Source organism: Anopheles merus, unplaced genomic scaffold (assembly GCF_017562075.2).
Source record: "Anopheles merus strain MAF unplaced genomic scaffold, AmerM5.1 LNR4000040, whole genome shotgun sequence".
In the NCBI taxonomy this organism is placed as follows: domain Eukaryota; kingdom Metazoa; phylum Arthropoda; class Insecta; order Diptera; family Culicidae; genus Anopheles; species Anopheles merus.
Genome location: NW_024427620.1, coordinates 29015 through 51545, shown reverse-complemented (window position 1 = coordinate 51545; position 22531 = coordinate 29015). Strand labels below are relative to the sequence as shown.

At 41.1% G+C, this 22531-nt stretch overlaps 1 protein-coding gene across 1 annotated transcript in view; it reads right to left on the bottom strand.

The window, feature by feature from the left end:
• Positions 1–384: 384 nt before the first annotated feature.
• The window catches only part of LOC121601223 (muscle calcium channel subunit alpha-1-like), a 36515-nt gene continuing 14368 nt past the window's right edge, over positions 385–22531 (bottom strand). The window contains exons 10-14 of the mRNA XM_041930034.1: positions 21353–21541; positions 21180–21282; positions 3594–4405; positions 3328–3397; positions 385–3265 (exon numbers count right to left, since the gene is read on the bottom strand). Coding sequence (XP_041785968.1) covers positions 2994–3265; positions 3328–3397; positions 3594–4405; positions 21180–21282; positions 21353–21541 — 1446 coding nt within the window. The 3' untranslated portion in view covers positions 385–2993. The remainder of the gene's footprint in view (positions 3266–3327; positions 3398–3593; positions 4406–21179; positions 21283–21352; positions 21542–22531) is intronic.

Below are 22531 nucleotides of genomic sequence, written 5' to 3'. Positions count from 1 at the left end.
AGAAAGTTGTATAAATACTAAAACGGCAAGGTGTCTGTACTGTAGGTAAGCAGTGTCGAACCAACCCTGACTTACCCTCCCAAACTCCTGACTACGCTAGTTTTCGCTGGACTTTTCGGGGATAATTCGTTAACGAATTATCCCCGAAAACATCAACGAAATACAGATCATTTTCAGGGATAGTGAACACACGTGAAGGATAAACCCATGTAAAAAAAGAGCTAAAAATAGAAATGAACATTCGGATTCACTATCTCACCTCATGTTCCAATTCATTCTCATGCATCATCCGTGATGCTACCAACCACTTCACTAGTTCTACTTCGAATCACTTTGCCAGTTGCGCCACCATATCATTATTCATTATCGTGCTATTTACTGGTTTTGTTGTATGAAGGGGTACTGATATTAAATGAATTAAAAGGATTAAATAAAACAATAAAAATAACAGATTGACTATTAAATTTCTAACAATGAATAAAAGGGTCTGAACTTATTGGAGCTGGATGTTTTAAACATAAAAGATAACTTTAAATCATCAATGAAAACAATAAAAATGGAAATGAACTCAGGTCGACCATGGTACAAACATTACACCATTACCATTTGAAAATAACTACTTCATGAACATGTATTGTTATCTATCACTTTTAAACCCTTCAAATATAGCATAATGAACAAAGAGATGTGTAAAAGTTCATCGATGTGTGTGAGAGAGTAGGGCTGATGAATAGAAAAGGATGGCATGAGTTTGTGTCCATTATCCCCGAAAAAATTCGATTGGGATGCAGTCTTTTCCTGAGTTACCCAGCGCTCAAGGTGGATTAAAAATACCAGGTGGTGGAAAAGGGCCTATCGTGGGTCGCCATTTGTCGCCGTGGGTTGAGGGACTTTACGTCATTTTAAAACCATTAACCATTGGTTTCCGCGCACAAAGCATAGCTAATAGAACAGATTTCTTTGTTACTACGTGCATTTTTGTATGTCAATTGATTTTATTGAAAAAATGAGATATAATAACAAAAGATTTGATGATTTGTTTCGTCAAGAAAATTAAAAACCATGTGAGTAAGAATTGCCATTTAACTTAAATTGTCCATGTGTCTCATAGATAATGAGGAATAAATTTTAAAATAGGAAATATAAATGATTTCCCATGATCCCCAAACATGTCGAAAACACAATGAATTATACAATAAATTCACGAATTGACACGAAATAACCCAAAGAACCAAGATAACGAAAACGCCACCAATTTCTTGTACTTAAAATTAAGTTGCATCAAACAAAGCCAAAACACATTCTGTTTGGTGGGTGAAGCCATACGGCCACATAAGTGGATACTTCAATGTTTTGGAAGGCAGTTTTTTATACACAGGTTATTTATTGGCTCAACATGTTTCACCTGTGTTGAAATGTGATTTAATTATGCAAAAGAAGCAATCAAACGTGTGTGTTTAAGTTGGTTAGTGAAACATCCTTGTGTAATATGTGTATATATGTGTTTGTTTACTTGCGAATGGACTCTTTCATTTCGCTGGTCAGAGCATAGTTTATAGACTAATAATATTGCTAAAGTTTAAGTGCAGTGATGTAAGTGAATGATTTTTTACAATCGATGAGTTAAAATCCTGTTCAGCATATTGACCTTAGAATCGACCACCACCAACCCACGTGGGTTTGAATCGGCTTGACAGTGGGTTAAGGCCGATTTGGTTATATGGGAACTCACTTGAATCTATGTTTTAATGTTAAATAAGAACTCGCAATGCTCAAAATATATTTTAAAAGTAATTTTAATCGAAAAAATGTGGTAGATAAATTATACAGTCTGTTCCCGAGTTACGCGATTTCTGCGTTCCCAAGAAATCCGCGTAATTCGAACATCTGCGTAAATCGAATTTCGCGGTTTTGGCCAAAATGTAATTGATAACTCGGTATTTTTTTAATGAAATTTGGTAGTGTTATACACTTAATCATTGATTTGATACGATTTTTGCAGAACATTCTGATATTTTTTACTTTTAAGTGGATTAAATATACTACCAAAATGCAATTTTACTGCCATGGACAATTCTTGACGCAAATTGTATTAATTTGATATTTGATCTGTCAAATTTAGATAACCGCGTATTTTCGAATCCGCGTATGTCGAGAGCCGCGTAGCTCGGGAACAGACTGTATTATCAAATTAAAAAATGGAAACAACGTTTGAATCCTGGGGACCTTACGTCAAGTGACGAATTCTCAAAATGCTCTAGATTCCACCATCTGATATATTTAATCCACCTTGCCCAGCGCTCTAGCACAAATCGAACACAACATCGAACATGAAAAATTATGTCCTAATTATCTTTGACATGTTCGATTTGGTAACCAATAAATCGAACATGTCAAATCCCATACTTTTTTCATGTTCGATGTCGTGTTCGATTGGTGCTAGAGCGCTGGGTCACGCGAATAATGCGTTCCGGAGCCATTTGCGTAAATCGGATATCCCCGTAAGTCGAATGTAACCATATAAATAAACGATGCGCAATCTCAGATTGCGCATATATTCGTTTTGTCAAAAAATATATCAATTCGCGTAGCCATCGCTGGCCTATAAACGTTTTGAGATTATATGTCCGAGATATATAAACTTTTAATGATAGATAAATATATCAAATCGAGTCGTTTGACAGATAAACATATGCGCAATCTGAGATTGGGCATCGTATATTGCTACGGTAAAGTATTACAGCCAAAATATACTTGAGTAATAATGATTTTTGATTGAATCTAGTTCATTGATGTAATTAATTACTTATTCAATTCTTGGTGTAGAAAATTCAGTTTAGTGACTTAACAATTTTGAAAAAAAAAATCAAAATGTTTTCATTTGATAATAGATGGAGAAAATTGTACTGGTTTGACATATAAACGGTGAAAAATAAAAATTAACATAACTCGAACTAGCGTAACTCCGGGAAAGACTGTATCAGTATTAAAGATTATGTTTCATTTTCTGCTGCATTTACAACCCGGCTAGTCTGTTTTGAATATATTTCGCCAAAACAAAGTGGTTTTAGTGCTCTATCAGTATCATTGGTTTCAATTTCAATATCACTGGTGAAAGTTTCTTTGAACTGATCGTGATCATGCATCATTCTAAAACCGTACATTAGAGTTTTATTGACATTGCGGAATCCTTTGTTCAGTGTAGCATAAGTTCTTGTCGTCCGAACTGGAGGGCAATGTTCTTGGGTCGAATTAATAGTATTAGCTATTTAAAAATATTAAGAAAAAGAATTAGATAACGGTATGCTGAATGGTTGTTTCAATTACCTTTATTAAAGTATGGTTTCCTTATCGTGTATGACGTGGGCCAGTTAATTCCAAAGAGCTTGTGATTACGCTATAGTAAAAAGAAAAAAAGATGAAAATCAATTTTGTGAAGCAATACGTTCTCCAACAGTGATTCGCAAAAGTGCCTTTAATTTTTAATAGTAGTGAAAACAAATAAAATTATAATTAAGTGATTAAAGCATGTAGAAATACACTTAAAAATAGCAAAAAAGCAAAAATAACAAGCACCATATAAATACACCTACCCGATGTGTTGGCTCTGGGTTTATAGAAGATGCACTTTCATGAAGTGTACCCGAAATCTTACGCTTCAGTTTGGGCCCTTTTTTATGCAGTATTCGTAATCCGGCGAGTAAAGTCATGTGTGAAGCCGGTTCAGAATTACGGTCATAGTTTTTTCGTTTTTTAAACCTCCTGAAGTAGTCCTGTATTAAATATGTTGCGTAGAATTTACCCACCGTTACCTCATCATCTATGCCAGGCGGGGGCACTACTTGATCCAGCAGTTTATTGCTTGTTCGTTTCCATATTTGTTTAATAATATGTCTCAGCTCAAGATTCGCTTCATCGATGTTCCCCTCAGTTTTGATTTTTAACGAAGTGCGCACTACCGCAAACAGTGTTGCATTGAATAACACCGTACCGTCACTGTTTAGCGGCATGTTCATCGAGACTAGACGCTTACAGGCTACTCGGTGCGGGCACAGCTTGCCAAAACCTAGCGGTGGCGAGATTTTACGTAACAGAGTCACTACGTCCAGATGCTTGATACGACCCTTGGCGTCTGGATCGTACTCGCTCCACAGGCGCACAAACTCATCCAGATGATGGGGTCCAAGTATAGACCAGTCTCGTGTCAAATAGTCAAAGTTATCCATTATAACAGCCACGAACAAATTTATGATGAGAAATGAACAAAGTACATAGAAGGAAATAAAGTAAGGGAAGGCGAAGTTGGATCCACAGCCTTCTTTGGATTCCTTATCCTCTGAGTTTTCATCGCAGCGTACCTCTTCACGAGCGGAACAATCAAGCATAATATCTTGCCAAGCCTCTCCTTAGGGGATGAAAATAAAAAAAAAAATGGATGAATAATTTATCCAGGATATGCTTGTTTGTAAATTCTAAAAAGTTGAAGTCGATACACGTTGTGTACTCACTAGTGTAATTTTGATCTACACTAGTGTACCATGTGGAAGCTCGCGCAAGCTATCAAAAATATCTTTGGTCATCAAGCGAATGATAGTACATGTCATCTGCAATTAAACTATTTTTTCATCGATGCAGGAGCAAATTGAAATGCATGCATACCATTTTTTCTAGCTATTATAATATCTTTTCAGAGAGGCATAGAATTATGATGCTGCACGTAGGGTTGATGTTTCGGCCAGCCGCCTTAAGATAATGAGGTCAAACTCAAAATTAGTCTATAGAGTACGCTCGGCTTAAGCCAAAAAATTTCGTGTATAGTGAATACAAAATTATGGCTTCGATAATCCTTTGCATCATTACAACTTACTTCATTGTGCTGCCTTGGAAGCATGTGTGAGTTTTACTGTCTACTCTTTCTTTGGAACAACAACCGTTGTCGACCAAGGCCTACCTGTACCACTATTGAGGTTGGCTTTCATATACTTATTGTTCATCCGTAGTAGAATATTGACTATGTATGGAGGTACGATCCACAAGCGGCTTTAACCCATGACGGGTTTACCTATACTATTTGACGATTTTACCAAGAGAAGGACATAAACCGGTGGTTTTATATCTTTACGATACGTTCTTTTATGTTTTTTTAAACATTTTTTTTAATGTGTGCAGTTCAGAAAAGTGTCAGTACCAACAACAGTAAGAGTAAATAGCACGATTACTAATAATAATCTGGTTGCAAAACAATGAATGAATGAATTATCCTCGAAAAGACCGACGAAACCTTGCATGGCTGAGAGTTATGATTTGGTGTACCCTTGCTAGTCAATTATAGGGGCAATGGGGCAAAATGAGCATGCGAGGAAACCTGGGCAACCTTTATTTTAGAATTATTCTTAAATGATCAATTACAATACTCAATATGCTGAATTGTTTCATCAACACCATGTAAGTCGTATAACCCGTTGTTACAGGATTTTACAGTTCAATAAACAATCGTTAAGATGGTTAAAACAATGCCTAATTTGAAAAACATAATTGTCTACCACTTGTAAATACGTCATCCCGCATTTTGTACACTGTCCACATGATTTAAGTAATTGTCGCCTTTTATTAAATAGCTGTCAGCGACGGCACGGTTTATTTTGTTTCACGAAACAATCAAGCAAACAAAAAAATCCAAAAACTTCTCATCAAACAAAAAAATATAGCTGATATCGCTTTATTATTTAAATCATGTGGACAGTGTACAAAATGCGGGTTGACGTATTAACAAGTGGCAGACAATTGTGTTTTTCAAATCAGGCATTGTTTTAAACATCTTGACGATTGTTTATTGGGCTTAAAACCATGTAATTAACCACCAAGAAAAATACAAACAAACATTTAGCAGCAAAATTATGTATGTTTAATTACTTCAAAAATAAGCTTCATGTTTGTTCTACGATTGTGCGAAAATTTTCTATAGTATGTTAATAATGATATAGTTGATCCTGTTTTGATTTTATTGCCATCCCCAATATGCAGTCCATACGAGGCTTGGAACCATGGCGGGTATATTAATCGGCCCACCTCCGCTTCAAGCTTCCGTCAATTCCAACATACAATCTTCACAATTATGCGTCAGCATTAAGTTACTAAATACTACTTTACAATTTACCAACAAGTTCTTCATTAGTTTGAAAATCACTGCTTACTTATTGATTCTTAATTCACCTTCATAGGCGATTTTCATGAGAGGAAAAACTGGGCCAGCACAATCTAAGAAAATTTGAAAATAGCGACCCATTTTTCGATAATATTCGACGTCAAATTTGTTCTAGCGTCTAGACAAACCGAGTCGATACAGTAAAATCTTCTTTAGGTGAATCTTCTAGGGACTCTCAGCATAGAGACATACTCTCTCTCTCTTTTTTACTCTCTCTCTCTCTCTCTTTCTCTCTCTCTTTTTCTCTTTCTCTTTTTCTCTCTCTTTATCGCTCTCTTGTTTTCACTGACTGTAGCCTCCCATCCATGCAGACACCCGATCTCGGTCTGGTCTCGCTTCACCTGGTCCAGCCATCGAGTTCGCTGTGCTTCTCTGCGCCTTATGCCAAACTGGAGATCGCTGTCGAACATCTTCTTGGTGGGGCGTGAGTACGGCATCCTCATGACATGCCCCAGCCATCGTATCCTGCCAGCCTTCACCACCGTCAGGATGCTCGGTTCGTCGTACAGATCAGCAAGCTCGTGGTTCATCCTTCTCATCCATGCTCTATGCTCGAGCACACCGTCAAAGATGGTCCGGAGGATACGTCGCTCAAACACGCTCAGAGACTCGTGTCCCTAGACGACCACCGGGCGAATCAATGTGCAATATTTCTCACACTTCGTGTGGGCTCGAGGTTTCGTGATTTCCCTTTGTTCCCCGTGAAGCCCTTTGTATGAACGATTCCCCTGCACAATGCGTCTCCGAATTTCGCTGATGTCGTTGTCCAAAGTAGCGACCGTCCCAAGACAGCAGATTTCCTTTAATACCTCGAGATTGTCAACTAATACATTGTTTCGCTGGCCTGAGTCACCGGCAAGCAGGTACTTTATCTACGTCGCATTGATTCTCAACCCAATTCTTTCTGCTTCACGTTTGAATCGGGTGTACTCATACAATTTTACTGTTCTCAATGTCATTCGTGAAACCAAGAAATTGGAGAGACAGGTAGAGGATCGTGCCACGGAAGTCGTTGTCTAGCCCCGTGCATCGAATGATACCTCCAGGGCGATGGTGAAGGGCAGACTGGAGAATCCGTCACTTTGCCTCAGACCCCTTTGAGATTCGAACGATTCCGACGTCAAGTCTGCAGAACAGTATCTGGGACAGAATCTTATAGGCGGCATTAAGGACTGTCATGACTCGAAAGTTCGAGCAATCCAGCCTGTCGCCCTACTTGTAGACTGGATGAATAATACCCAGCTGATGCATTTCGACCTCTCCGGCCCTATCTTGAAGAGGTCGGCCGCTAGCGCATCACTACCAGCAGATATATTGCTCTTTAGCTGCTTGATGGCGCTGATAATCTCATCCAGAGATGGCGGGGGCTTTGCTGTCGCTTAACTCCATTCAGGCTTTACTTCAAAGTAGCACTTCCTCCATTCGTTCACCTCCCGCTCGTCTATCAGGAAATTTCCTTCCACATCCCGGCACATCGTTTTAGGAGCAAACCCGCTCAGTGCCTCCCTTAATCTCCTGTAGAATAAGAAGGTGTCCCCCGGCTGTGAAAGCAGTTTTAGCATTTGTTGGGAAATATGTCCATTCTGGCAACCCCGGACGTACATCAAAGTCGCACACGAAACCGGAAGTCATCGATCACTTCACTCCGAATTGCGCACACACACAAGTGCACGTCTTACAGGGTGTTACACTTTATCTCACGACCGCGGAAACCCTTCCCGAATCTGTCTTAGCCAATGCCAAGACTGCGGTATGATGCTTCAAAACGTTGATGATACCTGAAAATGATGATGATACCAGAAGCCATCGAATGCAATGCTGAATCTGCGGCACTTTTCTCGAACACACTGTTTCACCCTCAGGACATGTGGTCAAGCAAATTGTTTACACGTATAACCCTTGTGTACAACAGTGTTCTGAAAACGACTAATTAATCTTTCCGTGTTTTTATCAAAAAGAGTATTCGAATAGTTGAAACTAATCCCTTAATATTCTTGCAAAAAAATATTTTAACAAATATGCATTACTTCATTTGATTTAATAGTATTTCAGATTCGGAAAGAGGTCCTGCGGTCTTGAGATAAAGTGTGAAATCCTGTACATACGTTGTTACAGCCGGTCCAAGATCGGTTTAGGAAGGAGATAATCTAAACACAGCTACAACAGTCCCGAGAAGTTGTTAAAGATAACTTCAGATCTTTTTACTATGAGAGCCGGCAGACTGTCAGCAGATTTTTCTTCTGACTCCTCAAAACGGCGCTGCTTGGCTTGTAAGAGCAGGGTTTGCTGTTTCCTCAGTCGTTTGTAGTTCCCCACGTTTTGACGGGTTCCATGCCGTAGCATGCAGGCGCGCGCTACATTCTTCTAAGATAGTGCTCGTCTGCACTATCCGTCGATCTATTCCTTTTTCTCTCTACGTGGTAAACGGCCGATGTTATGTTCGATTACAGTGCTGACGGCTCGTTCCACCATACGCCAATCGTCTGGACATTAGGACGATGTTGTTGTCGGCCGAAAGCGCTACCCCGAGCGCTGTCGCGTACCCCTCGGCCACATCAGCATACTTCAAATGGTCCAGGTTGAGCATTCGGGTGGTCTGACTCCGTTGGTTGTTAACCACGGAGATTTTCTGGCGTAGCTTTACCATGATCAGGAAATGGTCCGAGTCGACGTTTGCACATCTATATGTTTTGACGTCGATAATATCTAAAAATTTCCTTCCGTAAATTAAAACGTGGTCGATTTGAGGCTTTGAATCACCTTTAGGGTGCCTCCAGGTGTAACTAAGAAGGCGTGCATGCTGGAAGAAGATGCTTCGGATGCTGAAGATGTGGGAGGAGGCAAGGTTTATGAGCCTGAGGTCGTTGTAGTTTGTTACCTGTTGGACGCTGAAACTTCCGATGGTTGGTTGATATACCTCCTCCTGTCCGACCTGTGCATTAAAGTCTCCGATGACAATCTTCACATCATGACATCGGAGACGTAGTCATGTTCAAGAAAACTAATGTAAGTGTTGCTTTGAAGTGTCCAAGAAACCACGGAAAAAATCTACCACTCTTTAACTAATTTATTTGTAAAATTTCATTTCAAAAAATATCTTAGAGAATATGGGCTGCCAAATAGGTACGCGTACACAGCACATTTCATGGCTCACGAATCTTTCCCTTTTCACCAGAAACAAGTGTGAAGAAAAGATTCGTCAATATTTTAGCGTTCAAAGACCACGAATCTTCGTCCGATACAAGTATTATAATGCAACAAAATATTTCGTAAACCCGTTACAACTCTTGGGTTTTGGAAACCAGTGAACACTAATAATTAACCTTCATTTCTATAACCACCTACCCGGGTATGTTTTGCTCATAAATTTTATAATATCTTTTTATTGGAATCGATCCGAAATTTGCAGAATGCCTAGAAAAATGTGTTTTAAAACAGTGATCCAAAAATCAGAATGCTCAAATTTGTATATAATGTAATTAAAAAAATATGTATTCTTATCCCATACTTTTATAACTACCTGCACGGGTAGGCAATGCATACAATAACGAGTTTTGGTTTTCGTTTAGTCGTTAATTTTGTTAGGATATCTATAGAAATGCGTACACTTTCATTAATAGACTCTATTTCAAATGCTGTTCTTCTGAAGTCATATTGCTTGAAATGCTTGACCTGATAGTTAGGAGGACATGGTGGTTGTTTAAAGTCAGTTGAACTTTTTATTGTGAATGAAATTAATATTCCCAAAAGCAATAGAGAAAGGTAGGTAAAGACGGACTCCGCGGGTAAGATGGATACTTCTCATAAATGCACAAAAAAGGTAATTGGCGAATAATTTAGCAATGCAGCATCCAAACTTAAAGTAAAACAACTCATTTGAGAACAATTTGGGCATAATATATGCAAAATTTGTCGAATTAAGCTTAAGCTTAAGCTCTTAAGCTCTGGAACATGCATTGTTTATGTTTTCGGAAGTTTGATTACATGAATAAGTTATCGTGATTATTAAGCAAAAAAAAAATGGTGAAGGAACGAAAATGAAAGCAATACAAAATATTGTTTTTGGTGGTTTATAAATCCTGACACCAAAGCGGACAAAATGGACACTTTATCGTAGGAAAAGAAAGACGCCGAATTTGTTGATTTATTTAACTTTTAATGTCAATTGGTGATGAAAACATCCCCAAAGTAAGGATTTTCCGAACATTTAAACCATTCATCAACTAGAAAAAGTATTGAAATAAGCGAGAAATGGAACACCGATAAAAAAAGCAGTCAAGCGTTATGCTGCACGCTCGATGCTGATTATGTACTTCACGGAACCCAATATCTTTCCTCGTCTTGGACAACTTTTATCAACAAAAAGAAGAGCCATTAATATGACACCGTTGCGGAATACATGAGCGATTCTATGGGATTACAAAGTTTGAGAAGTTTAATTTTGACGTGGTGAGAAAAATGGCTTCAAACTCCTCCGAAAAATGGATTCTCCCTCCGCTGTGGACGTGGCGGTAGAACAATTTAGTAATATTGTTAATGCAGCTCTCCCTTTATGTTGTCCTCGTTCTAAACCATCCTCTCGCCTTCCTTGGGAAGATACTACATACCGTCAATAAAGGCGGATAGGACACGTATCCTTAAAAAAACTCGGATCAACTCCTTCTGTGTACAATTGTAGAGTTTTTAAATATGCCGCTTCTGCTTTTCGTAATTATAATCGTGTCAGTTATAGGTTGTATCTTGGAAGGATGCAATGCATGTTGTATCATAATCCCAAACTTTTTTGATCTTATGCCAAGAAGCCTCGTAACCCCTTTTTCCTTCCTGCTTCCATGTCGCTCGGTTCGGTCACTACGGACAATGCTGCTGACACCTGTTCCCTATTTGCTGAGCATTTTGCCAATGGTCTGTCTGGACCGAAGAGTCAACCTTTGACGGAGTTTAAGGGCATATGGCCTGGTTTAAACTCCGTCGCATGGGCTGAGGGTATTGTCAATGTCAATACAGTCTTTAAAGCTCTTTAAAAACTTAAGTCATCCTTCTCCTCTGGACCGGATGGAATACCAGCCTTTGTTTAAAAAGTCACCTTCTCTGTTCGTCCCTCTATTGGTAAAATTGTTTCACCTATCTTTGTCCACGTCTTCATTCCCTTTATTGTGGAAACGAGCATGACTCGTCCCCATACACAAAAAAGGTAACCCGTTGGTCAATTTCAATTACCGTGGCATCTCAATAAAATGCGCAATAACCAAGGTATTTGAGAATATTATCCATTCTTATGTGTTTAAACTCACCTCTTCTACTATTATCCCTCAGCAACGTGGCCTTTTCTTAAACCGTTCTACAACAACTAACCTTATGTCGTTTACTTCTCATATTATCCCAGTTAGAGTCATTTAAACAAGTTGATACTATTTATATTGATATTATATCTGCATTTGATTATTTTCCTCATTGCCTAATTTTAAATAAAATTTCACAACTTAACGTCAATAATCTTTTTGTATCTTGCTTACGTTCTTTTCTATGCGATCGTTTGTATAGTGTTAAATTTGATGATCTGTTTTCGACCCCCTTTTTATGTAGTGCAGGCGTACCGTAAGGTAGTGTCCTAAGTCCTTTGTTATTTATAATTTTTATTAATGGTGTCCATACTGCCCTCCCTCCTAAGTATTTCCTCTGCTACGCAGACGATCTCAAAATCTTTCTCCCAGTTTCGTCTTCTAGTGATTGTATTTCCCTACAAAATATTCTTGGTCGTTTTTCCTCTTGATGTTCTAGTAATTCTCTCACATTATGCCCTGGTAAGTGTAACGTCATTTCGTTTAGTTGTTCGCAGTCTACAAATCGTTCACTCGTACGTTCTAAATTCTGTGCAAGTCAATCGTGTTTGTGTCGTAAAAGTTCTCGGAGTCGCCACATTGATTCAGTTGTACATCAAGCGCAGAAAACATAGGATCTCCTAGAGAAAATTGCTAGCGATTTCTCCAACCCTATATGCCTGAAGACACTGTTCTGCTCTCTGGTAAGATCGATTTTGGAGTACTGCTCAGTAGTCTGGTCCCCTACAGCTCGGACCCACTTGGAACGTATCGAGAGGGTGCAGTGATCCTGGGTGGATTGTCCTCCTGTGGTAGGTTCGGCGTGCACTTTGCTTACCAGAACCGTGTGCGGTAAGTCGATGTGCGGAATGTGGAGGAAGAGTGCAGAACGAGGCGGGGTATCGAGGCGAGAATGTACCGTAGTTGGTTTAATTGCGAATGAATTGTATCATTCGTTTACTTCGTTAGGAAGAGATGTCAAGTTACACTTATGCAACGGACGGGTGGAACTACGGAACTTTACTTGCGCGATGGATCGGATTCCAGGCGGCGTTAAACCGCTGCGGGAGCGTTAACCGATTAAGGTGCAACCTGGCACTTCTTCCGTAGAAGGGGTATTGCTGATCGGTCAACCGACTGAACAGCTGATCACCAAACGTGGTTACCAATTGAGCAGAGCCTTCGGCGGCATCTGCTAATGGGGAGAAACACTAAACACGAGTGATCTACATGTATGAAACTAGTGAACTGTCTCACCCGGCGCTCTAGCACCAATCGAACACTACATCGAACATGAAAAATGTATGGGATTTGACATGTTTGTCTTGTTTGTTTGTTTGTGTCTGACAGTGCACCTCCATTTGATTATATGGGTTTGTTCGAGTCGGATGTCGTGTTCGATTGGTGCCAGAGCGCAGCTTTCAAATTAGCTTTATTTATAACGAATTCTTAAACAGTGATGACACAATGTCTTTTTACACTTATTTTATGTTTACGACTAATATTAACCTATTTTCATTATAAGGTTGCTAACCTTCCTGGTTTGAGGATTGTTCATCAAAATATAAAGTCAATGTCCAGTTGTTTGTTTGTCATTTGGTGTTATTGTTGCGCAATCGTTTTGCAGCCGTTCTGAGTTGCGTTTCATATTACCGTCGCGTTATGTTTTTATAAGTTGTAGGTTCGCGCTTCCTGTCCTACGGTTTGTGTGTGCTAAGCATTTATTGCATGGTAGGTTTTCTGTCTCACCTGATTCGATTGTTGGTTAATTTGGATGTATCTTTAGTTGGATGGTTTTGGTTAGCAACGATTAGGTTAAGATGGCTTTTTGAGTTGGTTCAACTCTTAATTGTAATTCTGTTAAAGTGTTTTTAAGTTGTGTTTGAACTACTGTTAGCAGTAAATCTGCTACACTCCCCCATGCTTCCTTACGAGAACAGATGCCGGCAGCGTAGCCTGGAACTATTGGAAAACTGCCGTTCTCATGTCCAATCCTCCTTTATTGCCGCATTACTCCTTGGTATCGATTCTCCATTCCTCCTTTCTTCTATCCCTTTCTTTGCTCCTAACCGTGTCCTTCGTAACCATCCTCTCCTACTGATCCCATCCCGCCGAACTGCAGTAGGCCGTAAAGACCCCTCCTTTGTACAATTCGTCGAATTAACTGTATAATTCAACCTTACCTTATCCTCTTTCCTTTTGTTTAATTTCAACCTTCCCTTATCTTCTTTCCGTTCCCACACCAGAACCCTTTATAATTCCGAGCTGCCTTAATTTTTGTTAATTTTTGTTAGGTTAGGAACATAGGTAATAAGTATTATTAAAGTATTTGTGTAACCAAAAGGTAAACAACTCAATATGAATATGAATATGAATACTTTTATTCTATAAGTTAAAGCAACGTCCGTTGCTAGTGCCCAGCATTTAAAAAATGTCATAGATCCTGCATTCAAAGATAAGTTAAAAGCCCTGCTTACAATACCTAAATTCACGACTGAATGAATCGTCGTTGAAATTGAACAAGAATTGGTTCATGTACGTACCAGGATGTCGAAATCAATTACATATGTAAAAACTTCTAAACCTCTTCAATTTCAAACGTTTTCTATAGGTGTCGTTTTCTATCTTATCCTTCATGGTGTCTTCATCTTTCCCATATCAGGTCTTACACGTACATTTCAAAACTGCATGAAAAAAACCATGTTTTTTCATTTGAAAAAACATACAAGTCGATAGAAACTTGAATCAACAAATTTTCTGATAAAACATGAGTGGAGGATAATGTATGCACATTTTCATGGTCGTTGTATATCGGCCTCAGCCCAATTTTTCGATCGAAAAATTTTGATAGGTGCTCACGTAAATCTGACAGTATAACTATTTCTTTCATACTCCTTCATGAAGTCGATTCCCATCGAGTTCAGTATTTAGTGTAGGTAAACCATTGTTTTTATTATATTTACTAAATGATTTTTGATCATCCAAAATATTTAAAAAGAACCAAAACATTTACCAACTTGCTTTTGCATAACGTTTTTCAAAAACAGCAACCTTTCCCCATACAAAGCGGAACTATCGAATTTTTGTAGCATAGTTCATTTACTCGTGAGTGTCATGGTATACCAGTTTTCAAAAAGGCGGGTAAAATGTACACCTTGGCGGCGAAATGTGTGTCAAATGACATCAAAATGACAGCCAGATCGATCGAAAAATTGTGCTGAGGCCGTATATATATATTCTTAAATTTTTCAAATTTTCCTTATGGTGTCCGTCTTTACCTACCTTTCTTTAAAGCAAAAAGTTATAATATAAAAAGTATTTTTTATTATAAATTTATAACAATACATGTTTTCTCCGAAAAATGCGAATTCTTGTTTAAAATGTATGACCTACCCGTGTCGGTAGTTATAGAAGTAAAAGTATAGTTTTGGTTATACAAGTGCCCTCGTATTTAATAACTTGCTTGCCTTCCCGCTGCGCAAAGCGACGCAAGAAATGATGGCGTTCGGAGAATTTTATCATGCCTTCTTTTTCCCTCCAACGGCAAATTTGTCAAGCAGCCAGTCGAGCTACCCGTCCCTGACTCCGCCTCATACCCCTCGCCTGAACGCGCTGTCGAAGGTTTGGATGTGTTGGTGCATCAGACGGCCAATCGCTGTCAGCCGTCGTCCGTGCTTTTTCCCTCCATAGCGCTATCTCTTTCTCGCTTGTGGCCAATGCTCATGAGTTGCTGTGGCGCTTAACAAGCCGATACTAAACATTGCAGCGAAGAAGTTGCATTTTCACAAATCAAACCAAAAAAGCGCAATGAGTTCAATCGCTGCAATGTAAAAATGACCAAGGAATCGCTAGCTCACGCTGGAGGGTTTGCTGTGCAACGGGCAGAACCCTAATTCGCATTAGCACGTTCAGCCTGGCGCTGTTTTTCATCAACATTCCGTTCCGCCGGCATCTAGAACGCAAGCTGATTGTAAAATCGGCATACTGGAAAGTTCACTGGCAGTCCCTGGGGCCTGCCATCGAACTGAACGTGCTAAACATAAAGCATAATTTTATTACACTAAGCTTTTGCTTTCGTATGGTGTAGATTACACAGATATGCCAAGCCGCCTGCGCATGGGTGTGAGTGTGCGTGTGTATGCAAAACTGTCGCCGAATGTATGCTCTTCCGGAATGTTATGATCGATCGGTCAAAGAAAGGAAGGTGTTCATGACAGTGACGGAGTAGGGGAATCGGGTGCCCTAGGCGGAAAGACGGTCGCTGTAAATGGTAACTGATGACCAGGAGGAGGGGGTACTGGAGCGGGTACAGCTGTTGGGAGATATAACAGTATACTTAAATCGTTGGCGCGGGGGGGGGAGGGAGTGGGACCCCTACGATCATCACAGGCCCTAAAATTGTTGTCGGCATGGGGGAGGGGGGGTAAATGTTTCTCCAGCCACAGGACCATCTTTCCAGGGGCCTTTATCGCTAATACTCTGTCCACTTGTTGTTGTTGTTGTTGTTTTATTTTTTTACGAGGCCTCTGTCCACTTGTAGACATACGGCATACTACAGACTAGAGATCTTCGGCGACCGCTTAGTCCGCCTACCGTTAGATCCGCCGCTGGTTCATGACGGTGTTTTTTTATTGTTGAGGTGCATCCTTCCCTATGCCTGCAGCGTATGCATCGGGTAGGAGACAGTGTGACAGTATGCAAGTTGCCCGCAAGATAGGAGCTTTCCCGCGGCACCGCCACCATTCCGCACATCTTAACAGCATGCCCGTCGCGGGTTCTAACCACGTATGAACCGTCCGCCGTAGCAAGGGCTGACAAACCGGCTACGTGGTACTCAAGTCCTAAAATGGCCGGCATGATTGCGCTGGCTATTACGCCAACAATAATAATAATAATAATAAGAAGAAATTAGCATAACATTCCACGCCCGGGGAAGAGTTTGGCTTGTCTTTGATGCTGCCGGGCTACCGATGTGACGCGACAAATGCACGGAATGCACTCGACCAAAGGACATTAACCTACCGAGCCGAACCCATTCCAAGGCAGTGCCGGTCGCTCGGCGTCATGATACCGGCTTGCCCAGCCAACAAGCCGCCAGATTCTGGACGGACAGGTGCAGCACCATACGCGCACCGTAATAAACAAATCCAGAATCCTCTTTTGTATGAATTCAATTCAAGTTTTGTTTCAACTTGCATCCACTAGCAGAATTGTGTTGTCTCTCAGGTAGCGAGATAAAAAATGCACGGACTTTGTTGCCGCAGTGGATGAAAATGTACGCATCAGAATCAAACGTTTTGGGGTTTCCACACGCACGCACACACACACACACACACACACACACACACACACACACGCGCGCGCGCGCGCGCACACATGAATGAACGCGCGCACGCCAGCACGCACGCACGCACGCACACACGCACGTACGCGCGCCCGCGAGCATGAAAGCGCGCACGCCAGCACGCACCCACGAAAGCGCGCTCGCGAGCACGCACCCCCGAAGTCGCGCAAGCACGCACTCCCCCCCCCACTAGACCACCCCCCCCCTCCACGCATGATCGATTACGGCTACCTATCGGCAGAACGGTTGGTTCAGCTTTCTTGTAGCATCCTCAACCCTAGCGCCGGGCGGGGTGGGGGATCGCGACATGATAGAGTGAACGGTCACTTTCCCCGCGCTGTGTGTGTGTGTGTGTCGTGGTCCGAAAACTCGAGACAGATTTAGGCATATTTTTAAAAAAATATTTTATTGCCACTATACACTGTGCTACATGATGCTTAGAAGGTCGTTGAAGCATGAAACATATTCAAATTTAAAAAATATTAGATTAGTGTTAGACGTTCTCCTACGCTTGTTTTAAATAGGCTTCTTCACCCTCGATTGTCACGGGCATCGAATGGTCTCATCAGCAGCGGCACGAAATAAAATAAACCATCAATACACCGATAACACTTTGAATCCCAATCCAGCTTCTCCCACAGCGTCTCAAGGTCACACACAAATTAATAAATGCTAACACCCACCAATAACAATACACAACCGCAATGCACATATATGAATCAACACATACACTACAAACACCCAATCAGCTGTCGGCGGAAGGCACGGGCTGAAGCGCAAGTAAGGCAAGGCAGGGTGAGGGAGGGAGAAGAAGCGGACGAAAAAATGGGCGCCAATATTTTTAAATTTTTTGACCGTTTTTTTTGCTCCGCCGCCATAAATAGTTCGTTCATTTCGCCAACAGATGGCGCTAAACTTGCTCGACCCAGCGCAGGAATCGCTGAAGTCCAGCGCGTGAGACCAGCCAAAATCTGCGCTGGCCAGCGCAGTTCGGGCAGTTCGGGCCAAGTTCGGGCGGCGGCGGAGCAAAAAAAAATGGTCAAAAAATTAAAAAAAAAATGGCGCCCATTTTTTCGTCCGCTTCTTCCTCTCCCCTCCCTCCTTCACCCTGCTTGCCTTACTTGAGCTTCAGCCCGTGCCTTCCGCCGCCAGCTGATTGGGTGTTGTGGTGTATGCGTTGATACTTATATGTGCATTGCGGTTATGTATTGTTATTGGTGGGTGTTAGCATTTATTAATTAGTGTGTGACCTTGGGACGCTGTGGGAGAAGCTGGATTGGGATTCAAAGTGTTATCGGTGTATTGATGGTTTATTTTATTTCGTGCCGCTGCTGATGAGACCATTCGATGCCCCTGCCAATAGAGGGTGAAGAAGCCTATTTAAAACAAGCGTAGGAGAACGTCTAACACTAAACTAATATTTTTTTATTTGAACATGTTTGATGTTTCAATGACCTTCTAAGCATCATGTAGCACAGTGTATAGTGGTTATAATTTTTTTTTAATTTGCCGAAATCTGTCTCGAGTTTTTGGGTCTCGACACATACACACACACACAGCGCGGGGAAAGTGACCTTTCACTCTATCATGTCGCGATCCCCCACCCCGCCCGGCGCTAGGGATGAGGATGCGCTACAAGAAACCTGAACCAGCCGTTCTACCGAGAAGGTAGCCGTAATCGATCATGCGTGGAGGGGGGGGGGGTGGTCTAGTGGGGGGTGGGGGGGGGAGTGCGTGCTTGCGCGACTTCGGGGGTGCGTGCTCGCGAGCGCGCTTTCGTGGGTGCGTGCTGGCGTGCGCGCTTTCATGCTCGCGGGCGCGCGTACGTGCGTGTGTGTGTGCGTGCGTGCTGGCGTACGCGCGTTCATGCATGTGCGCGCGCGCGTATGTGTGTGTGTGTTATGTGTGTGCGAGTTTGCGCGCGCGTATTTGTGTGTGAGTTTGCGCGCGCGTGTTTGTGTGTGAGTTTGCGCGCGCGTGTTTGGGTGTTTGTGTGCGTGCGTTTGGAAACCTCAAAACTATTTGATTCTGATGCGTACATTTTCATCCGCTGCGGCTACAAAATCCATGCATTTTCGATCTCGCTACCTGAGAGACAACACAACCATTGGCATTGGCATCTTTGCGATCGGCTCTGCTGTTGGGGGTATTAAAAAGACACACGATCTAAGCAGACGTGCGTGTGATATATTGCACATTTATTTCTAATTCAGCTAGCGGACGCAACTGGAAACAAAACTTGAATTGAATTCATACAAAAGAGGATTCTGGATTTGTTTATTACGGTGCGCATATGGTGCTGCACCAGTCCGTCCAGAATCGGGCGTCTTGTTGGCTTGTCGGTATCGTGACGCCGATTGACCAGCAATGCCTTGGAATGAGTTCGGATCGGTAGGTTCATGTTTTGGTCGAGTGCATTCCGTGCATTTGTCGCGTCACAGCGGTAGCCCGGCAGCAACAAAGTCAAGACAAACTCTTCCCCAGGTGTGAACTGCTATGCTAAGTTCTTCTTCTTATTATTATTATTATTGTTGGGGTAATAGCCTATGCGATCATGCCGGCCATTTCAGGACTTGAATACCACGTAGCCGGATAGTAAGCCTTTGCTACGGCGGACGGTTCATACGCGGTTAGAACCCATGACGGGCATGCTGTTAAGATGTGCGGAATGATGGCGTTGCCGCGGGACCGCTCCTATCCAGCGGGCAACTTGCATACTGCCACACTGTCTCCTGCTCGATGCATACGCTGCAGGCAGGGGGAAGGATGCACCTCCACGATAGAAAAAAACACCGTCATGAACCAGCGGTGGATCTAACGGTAGGCGGACTAGGCGGTCGCCGAAGATTTCTAGTCTGTAGTATGTCGTATGTCTACAAGTGGACAGAGTATTAGCGACAAGGGCCCCCGGAAAGATGGTCGTTGGTTCCCCGTGGCTAGAGAAGTATAATGTTCAATCCATCCATCCCCCCTCCATCCGCCTGCAATTTAAGTATAATGTTCAATTTATCTCCCAACAGCTGTGTGCCAGTACCCCCTCCTCCCGGTCATCAGTTACCATTTACAGGGGCCTCAATTCGTTTTTCCGCCTTTCATGAACACCTTTCTTTCTTTGACCTATGGATCATAACATTCCGGAAGAGCATACATTCGGCGACAGTTTTGCATACACACGCACACTCACAACCATGCGCAGGATGCTTAGCATATCTATGTAATCGGGTAACAGTTTTTGCAACAGGCGAAAGCAAAATCTTAGTGTTATGCTTAATGCTTAGCACGTTCAGTTCGATGGCAGGCCCCAGGGACTGCCAGTGAACTTTCCAGTATGCCGATTTCACAATCAGCTTGCGTTCTAGATGCCGGCGGAACGGTAAGCTCATGAAAATCAGCGCCGGACTGAACGTGTTAATGCGGATTAGGATTCTGCGCGTTGCACAGCAAACCCTCCAGCGTAAACTAGCGATTCCTTAGTCATTTTTATATTTCAGTGTTTGAACTCATTGCGATTTTTTGGTTTGATTTGTGAAAATGCAACTTCATCGCCGCAATGTTTGTTAACGGCATTTTTAGGCGCCACAACAGCTCGCGAGCATTGACCACACGCGAGAAAGAGATGGCGCTATGGAGAGAAAAGCACGGACGACGGCTGACAGCGATTGGCCGTCTGATGCACCAACACATCCAAACCTACGGCAGCGCGTTCAGGCGAGGGGTACGAGGCGGAGCCAGGGACGGGTAGCTCGACGAGCTGCTTGACAAATTTGCCGTTGGAGGGACAAAGATGGCATTATAAAATTCTCCGAACGGCATGATTTCTTCCGTCGCTTTGCGCAGCGGGTTGTATCGATTGCAAGGCCTCATGTGAGCTCGAAGACTGATTGAAGTTGTCTTGCGGGGTCTCATGCGAGCACACAGACAGACACACAGATATTGTGATGAATTGGTTTATTGTGTATTGACGGGGTTTTATGATACTTCTGAGGTGAGCTAGAAATTAGCTGGACTCTCTTACGTAGTGGACTGCATATTGAAGAATACGACCATAACAGGGTCTACAATGAACAGCGATATGGTTAACGATAAATGAATGTTAACGATAAGTGAAATGAAAAAAAAAGACACGGATAGAACAAACTCGTGTACTTCCTGGAAATAAGTTAATCTATGACTGCGCTTTCTAGTTAGTAGACTTCCAAAAATCTTTTGTGTGGCCCTGTATCCTGACTTGTTAGATACTTACAATAAAATAAAAAAATACCAAATAAAATTACATCAATTCATCTGGAGTCAATAAACTTCAACATACCAGTTGCTGATCTAAACAAAACCAAAATAGCCTGAGGAAAAGTTTGGAAATTGTTATTTCTATGTATTGCGGTATCGTCATCCAATGCAATACGGCCAAAAACCTATAATAATGTAAAACAAAAGAAGGACAAATGATATAAGCATGGAAATTCCGTCAATTTTAATACTTACTTGCATTCCTATGACAGCATAAATAAAGAATAACATTACTATAAGTAATGCTACATATGGCAGTGCTTGAAAGGATTTTATGAATGTCCACAGAAGGGTGCGTATTCCTTCACCACGAGCTAACAATTTGATAAGTCGCATTACGCGAAATAAGCGGAAAAAATTTATGGATATGATCGTCGAAGCACCCTGTATTAATTACAAAAGATGAGTAGAGATGCGTAAATTTAATAATGCGTGACGATTTTTTTATTAGTGTATATAGTAAATTCAAACGAAAATATGCAGTGTATATTTGATATTCGATCAATAATACAAATCCAATTCATACAATTAATCACAAAATAACTAAATCATTCAATCTTACAATGCTGTCGTCTCTTGAAATATTCTTTGGCTAAACGACAAACAGGTTGTCTCCGAAAAATGCTATTAATGCAGACCATGGAGTAACAGCATATGTTTAATTTCGCGGTCTTCAACTAAAATAAATTTAATTTTCTTGTACTATTTCGTCTTGAAATGGGTTTTTGTATCTACTACATGAATTATTTCATCTTATTCTGAAGATTGAAATATTTTTCTATTGAAAAAAATCTGAACTCACTGATTGAACTTCGATTCTCTGCCAACTTTTGAATTTGTACTTTTAAGTTGGCGCGTTTTCTCTCACACAAAAAAAAGGAAATTTTTATCGACAAGCTGTGAAATTTTTGTAAATTTTTCAAAAAACCTTTTCCTTACTAGGGTAAACGTACCTATAGTGGTGCTAGTACCAATAGTGGTGGTATTGCACTAAAATGCGTCTAATACGATAAATTAACAGTAGTTAAGTTATCTACGATAGTGTGAAATGTTCTCTAGCTTTTTACAAAGGAAATAAAAATGAAATGGGGCCATTCCGTTTCTTAGTAACCGAAAAATCCATTATTTTGTGAAAGGTATCAACATTTTTCCAAAATCCTTATGATTTCATAACGATACTCATATTTTTGTTAACGTTCTAAATGACCACATAACAACGCAATTATTAGTTTTTTTTTTTTAAATGATTGTTATCAAATGATATTGTTTTATTCAAATTCATTGGCTTTTGACCATATTTACATATTTTAAAGTGTTTTTTACGATAGTGCCATTATAGGTACACCAAACAGACATGTTCCTATAGTGGTCCTA